The sequence below is a fragment of the Mus pahari genome, chromosome 19 (genome assembly GCF_900095145.1).
Source record: "Mus pahari chromosome 19, PAHARI_EIJ_v1.1, whole genome shotgun sequence".
NCBI lineage: Eukaryota > Metazoa > Chordata > Mammalia > Rodentia > Muridae > Mus > Mus pahari.
The window spans coordinates 12221090-12227455 of NC_034608.1; the positions used below are offsets into that span (position 1 = coordinate 12221090).

Here is a 6366-nt window from a genome sequence, read left to right on the forward strand (position 1 = left end):
TTTTTTTTTTTTTTTTAAAGATTTATTTATTTATTATATGTAAGTACACTGTAGCTGTCTTCAGACACTCCAGAAGAGGGCGTCGGATCTTGTTATAGATGGTTATGAGCCACCATGTGGTTGCTGGGATTTGAACTCCGGACCTTTGGAAGAGCAGTCGGGTGCTCTTACCCACTGAGTCATCTCTCCAGCCCCATTTATTTGCTTTTGAGACCGCGTACCATACCATAGTTGAGGCTAGCCCAGAACTCAAAGCCACACTTCTGCCTCAGTTTCTTCAGTACTAGTTCAGGCGTGAGCCCTCACACCATTCTGTCCCTGACTGTTGTATACTGTTGAGGCCTGTTGTATTCACTGCACTTGTCCCGTGCCCCGTGGGCTCACTTGTGTAAACACCTAGATCCAGATCCTGCTCCACCCTGGGGCATCAGTTGTGGCCCAGTTTGAATTTGGGGACCCTGGGCAATTGGCTTTATTCTGCTTAGTTTGTTCCCACACATATAGGATGGGAGAAAGGGCAGTAATTTGAATCTGTTCACAGGGCTGTGGGGCAGAGCGAAGCCACGTCTCAAAGCTCCTTCCATGAATCATGCTCAAGCACACTGCTGGGTGACAAGTGTGCTATCATTGTTAGTTTTACGCCCAGATACAGTCTTCTGTTCGTCTGCCTGCAATTGTGCATCTCTGTATACCCCTGGGGGTTATACCATATGACTTCCTGAGAGCCATGTGCTGGGGAGGGCCTCAGCAGACCTGTGAGGAGAGATGTGTGAGTGCCCAGTGCCCACTACACAGTGCCTAGATCTGGGCTTTGAGAAAGGAGCTTGTGGCTTTCCTTTTCCTGGGAACCCGGTGGGTCTGATTTCTGGACTCCGACCCCATCCCCACTTCTTTTCCTGTCCCAGCTCCCATCCAAGGCCCTAGTGCCTGAAATGGAGGACGAGGATGAAGAGGATGACTCAGAAGATGCCATCAATGAGTTTGATTTCCTGGGCTCAGGAGAGGATGGAGAGGGGTCTCCAGATCCTCAACGTTGTGCTTCAGAGGGGAACCCCCATGAGCTGGGTGAGTTGGGGACTGACTGTGAGGCCTGGCTAGGGCAGGATCTGACCCTGCATGCTTCAGCTGCTTCCTGTCCAGGGCTCTGCCAGGACGGATACACTTCCCGAGGTGGGTCAAGGATAGCTCAAGCCCCAAGTCAGAGCCAGGCCCTTACTCTTCCCTGGAAAGTCCCTGGAAGCTGTATTCAAGCAGCTTTGCCAGAAGTCGAGCACTGCTCCTTAGAGCCGTGACCAGTGCCTATCTAGCTCAAACAGAGGGCAGGATGAAAACTGATGGTGAAGGAGGGGCATGGGCTGTGTCTTCCTGTCTTGTGACTCCTGGCCAGAAGGGCCGTGGGGTCTTCTGGGTCTAGGGCAGGGCCAGGATTTGCCTGCCACCTCTCACTGGGACCCTGCCAGTCTGTCTTCTCAGTCTGTCCCTTCCTGGGGTCAGGTCTTTGCAGCTTCCCCTGTTGCAGGAAAGGCAGCGGCAGTGAGGGGGGCTTCCCTGAGAGATTGGGTGGATGGAACAGGTGGGCAGCTCTTGCTCATCCTTTTTCCATGCAGAAAGCCGTCGGGTCAAACTCCAGGGAATTCTTGCTGACCTCCGGGATGTGGATGGGCTGCCCCCGAAAGTGACTGTCCCACCTCCTGGCACACCCCAGCCCCGGCCTCATGAAGGTAATCTTCAGCCCCATACTCCAGTCCCTTGGGGTCCATGACAGAGGGAGGCTGCAGAGCTAAGCCTGGGGTTTCTGTGTCCTCAGAGGTAAGGCCCAGCCTCCAGTCTGCAGCCTCCCTGTCCCAAAAGGTTGTCTGTCTGTCTGTTTCCCTCTCTTTTTGTCTGTTTTCCCTTGTCTGTCTGTCTGTCCCTGTCTTCCTTTCCAGCTGCAATTCTTGATCCTGTCTTCCTGCCTCTCTTCCTTGCTCCTCACCCTTCCCGCCTCTCTCTGCCTCTTTCTCTTTCCCTGGCCCTGTCTGCCCCACCCACCCCTCCCCCTACCAGGTTCCTTTGGCTTCTCCTCAGACGTCTTCATCATGGACACTATCGGGGGCGGGGAGGTGAGCCTGGGGGACTTGGCAGATCTCACCGTCACCAATGACAACGACCTCAGCTGTGATGTAAGTTGTTGGGGTACCCCATCAGTCTGGCTCAGCTCTGACCTGTTACAGACCTGGGTTCTGTCCCTTTCATGTGAGGACTGTGAGAGGTTAGCCTAACCCTAACCCACAGCCCCTGGGCAGCTCCAACACATCGGGCCTCACTAGAGGGTGCAAGGTCTTCCCCATGCCCTCCCTCTTGGGGGATGAGGGGAGATGATTGGCAGCCATGCTCCCCCAACTCAGGGCACTCTGTTTTGAGTGGAGCAGCTGGGCTGGAATGAGGAGCCTCATGACTGGCCTCATGTGCTGTGTACCTTGGGTGGGTCATTGGGACTTTCTGGTGTGGGATGGGATGCATTTTTCCAGGGCAGAAGATCAGGTTCCTGACCCCAGTGAGGTTGGGGACATGTGGAGAATGTAGAAGAGAGGCTGGGCAGGATCGACCTGGGATTGTAGTGCAGCATTCTTCAACCTACACCGCAGTGGTCCTTCAGAGATGGGGAACCCACTTGAGCACAAATCTAGTTCCTAAGAATCATGGTGGGAATGCTAACTGATTGCAGGTGAAGGGGTCTGGGGGTGCTGAGGCTTGCCTGATGGTGACACCTCATGGTGTCTCCCAGACTTGGCCTTCCACTGAGAGTGAGCAGCTTCACCTTGCAGGACACGTGCTTTCAGAGCATCTCTTCCAGGGTCTGAGGTGCGAGTCTCCAGACTCCCCTGCCCTAGAACTTGGTTCCCAAGTCATAGCGAAGGTCGTTCCCTGTGACTGAGGCTTCGGGACCTATCTCTGCAGTTATTCTGACTTTTCCCCAGAGAGGCCAGGACCGACTCATCCACTGCTCTGCAGCCCATGTGGCTTCTCATTACTCTGGGGCTTTGCCGGTTTCTAAGTGGGATCCACTGTAGTGCCGGCCATTGACCTTTCTGCCTTCCTCTTGTGTGTGTGGCATGCTTCTGAATTTGTGTATCCCAGCCTTGCTGTCTCCTGCCTCAGGGCCTTGGCATACTCGCCTTGTTTCTAAATTGCCTCTTCCCTGGTACTGGTTAAGTCCTACATTTGCCACTCCCTCATGAGAACCTCTTGGTCCCTGCAGAGGAGTCTAGGGTGCCTTGGTGTCTCTTTCTCATCCTCAAGAGTTTCCATTTCTGTGTGTTTAGGCCTCTGAAGTGTGAGGCCCCAAAGAGTCAGGTTCCTCTGGCCCCTCCAGGGCCTCCCTTGCTGCTAAAACCTGAGTATGTGTGAAGGGCTCTTATGAGGCACACAGAAAGAAATGTCAGGCTGGGGCCAGTCAGTTCCAGTCTAGTCAGTTCATAGGTGGTTGTCAGTGTTTGTATGAGTGCTGGGGCATCCAAGAGGACACTAAGGCAGCTCCCCATCCCCAGCTGTCTGACAGCAAAGACGCTTTCAAGAAGACATGGAACCCCAAGTTTACCCTCCGCTCACACTACGATGGCATCCGCTCCCTGGCCTTCCACCACAGCCAGTCAGCACTGCTTACTGCCTCTGAGGATGGCACACTCAAACTGTGGAACCTGCAGAAGGCAGTTACGGCCAAGAAGTAAGGGTGCCACCCTGGAGGGTGTGGGGCCTTAGGACCTGGGGTCCTAGTGATGGGATTCCTCTTTTTCCCACAGAAATGCTGCACTGGATGTGGAGCCAATTCATGCTTTCCGAGCTCACAGGTAGGGAGATGGCTGAGCCTGCTGTAAGCCCTGTGACCCAGCAGCATAGATGGGCTGCTGCTGCCTACTGCCCTGGAGACCTGGAGCAGTGGAGGCTTGGGCATACCCCTTACTCAGGGTCTATGTTGGTTCCCACTGTGGTTTCATGAGGCCCCCAGAGCAAAGATGCCAAATTCCTCATGGCATCCTTAAAATATACCTAGGAAAGGAGACTGACTGATGGGAGGGCTCTGTGGCTACAGGTGCCTTCTACTAAGCTTGACAGCCTAAGTTTGATCCCCAGGACTCATGTGCTAGGAGGAGAGAACCAACTCCAGAAGTTGTCCTCTGACCTCCACATGAGCCTTGTGATAGATGACAATAAGTACATTTAAGTGATATTTAAAAATAGCTAGAAGAGCCAGGCATGGTGGCACGCACTTTGGATCCTAATACTTGGGAGGGACAGGCAGGCAGATCTCTGTGAGTTCAAGGCCAGCCTGGTCTACAGAGTAAGTTCCAGAACAGCCAGGGCTACACAGAGAAACCCTGTCTTGAAAAACAAAAACAAAACAAAACTAAAAGCTAGGAGAAATCTTCAAGCTCCCATGCACAAGGAAAGCTTGAGCCTTAGCTGCCTTGTATCACCTCCCCCTTGCACCCTGCAGGGGCCCGGTGCTGGCAGTCACCATGGGCAGCAACAGCGAGTACTGTTACAGTGGCGGGGCTGATGCCAGGATCCACAGCTGGAAGATTCCTGACCTCAACATGGACCCATATGATGGCTATGGTGAGGACAGACCCTGCCACTCCCTCCCCCATCACAGCTCTGGGAATTAGCACTGTAAGGCTCCTGGTCTGATTTAACATTAAGCGAGTGGGCTGAGGGAGATGTGGCATAATGGTGAGGGAGAGTTGGACTGCATTTGAGGGTCAGTGTGAGCTGGCTTTGGGGAAGCAGAGGCTAGCCTGAGTCAGGGCTAGAAGGGGCTTGGTCAACTTGGTGGACTATGTTGGGGACCAGCTAAGGTCTTATTGTGGGTCAGGGGTTTGTTAGAAACAGAGGAGGTGAGCTGAGAAGCATTGGTAGGACCGTAAATAGCAGGGAGTTGAGGCCTTGTCCTTTAGCCCTTAAGAGTTAAGTGGAGGGGCTAGAGATGGGGATCAGTAAGTAGGTAGACTAAAGCCCTGGGTCCCATCCCAACACCACAGGAGCTGGGTGGATCAGAATGCTAAGGTCATTGTTGGTTACATAGGGAGTTTGAGGCCATGAGATCATATCTCAAAAAAACAAAAAACAAGACATAAATCTTTAATCCCAGCACTCAGGAGGCAGAGACAAACAATGCTCTGAGTTCAAGGCTAGCCTTGTCTACATAGCAAGTTCTAGGCCAGTTAGAGCTGCATAGAGTCTCAAAAAAAAAAAAAATATATGCTGGTTCATCTTACAGTGGAGCAGCAATGGCAGGAGGGATAACCACAATCACAAGTTCAAGACCAGCTTGATGATGTAATAGGTTTCAGGCCTGTCATGCCACATACCAATCAAGCTACTGTCCGGACATAGTGAATCCCTACTGTGAGGAAAAAGTCTTCTCCACCCCAAGAAAAAGTTAAAGAGGAAATGTAGTCTTAGTGCTCAGGAGTGTGAGGCAGGAGGGTTTTAAGGTCCAGGTCAGCCTGTCTACATAGAAAAAGTCTTGTCTCAAAATAACACACTCCATAGGACTAGCAAGATGGCTTAGCCGGTAAAGGCACCTGCCGCCACCACTGATGAGCAGAGTTCAGTCCCTAGAACCACATGTTAGAAGGAAAGAACCAACCCCAACGAGTCGTCTTCTTGCCACTGGTTAGGTTCTCACATACTTGCTCGCGTGAACACACACACACACACACACACACACACACAGATAAATAAGCATGTATATAAATAAGTAAGTAAAAGTGCTGGGCAGCAGCCAGCAGGCACAATAGTGCACGCCTTTAATCCCAGCCCTTGAAAGGCAGAGGCAGAAGGGCCTCTGAGTTTGAGGACAGCCTGGTCCACAGAGTGCCAGAGTGGTCAGGGCTACACAGAGCGACCCTGTCTTTGGGGGAGAGGGGGGCTGGACAGATGAGCAGGTGAGTGGGTAGGTAGATGGGTGAATAAGAGTTAACTAGGAGGGGGCTGGAGAGATGGCTCAGGGGATAAGAGCACTGGCTGCTCCCGAAGGTCCTGAATTCAAATCCCAGCAACCACATGGTGGCTCACAACCATCCATAATGAGATCTTACGGCCTCTTCTGGAGTGTCTGAAGACAGCTACAGTGTACTTACATATAATAAATAAATCTTTTATTATTATTATTTTAAAAAGAGTTAAGTATAGGTAACACTGTCTTGGGAACACCCTCACCCATGTTCTTGGGTTTCTCACCTTCCTGAGGACCTCATTTTGTATTAACTCCCATGTTTTTGTTTATTCTATTTGAAACAACGTCTTTTTTGTTTTGTTTTGTTTTTTGTTTTTTTCAAGACAGGGTTTCTCTGTGTAGCCCTGGCTGTCCTGGAACTCACT

The 6366-nt window shown here is 51.8% G+C and overlaps 1 protein-coding gene across 2 annotated transcripts in view; it reads left to right on the top strand.

Annotated features, from left to right (window-relative positions):
- The window catches only part of Strn4 (striatin 4), a 26777-nt gene that overhangs the window by 15202 nt on the left and 5209 nt on the right, over positions 1-6366 (top strand). Inside the window, exons 7-12 of one of the 2 annotated variants that reach the window (XM_021219001.2) lie at positions 906-1065; positions 1608-1721; positions 2068-2162; positions 3531-3706; positions 3783-3830; positions 4478-4599. In XM_021219001.2, the coding sequence (XP_021074660.1) occupies positions 906-1065; positions 1608-1721; positions 2068-2162; positions 3531-3706; positions 3783-3830; positions 4478-4599 (715 nt within the window). Of the gene's footprint in view, positions 1-905; positions 1066-1607; positions 1722-2046; positions 2163-3530; positions 3707-3782; positions 3831-4477; positions 4600-6366 lie in introns of both variants that reach the window. The other variant, XM_021219000.2, reaches the window with a different exon arrangement.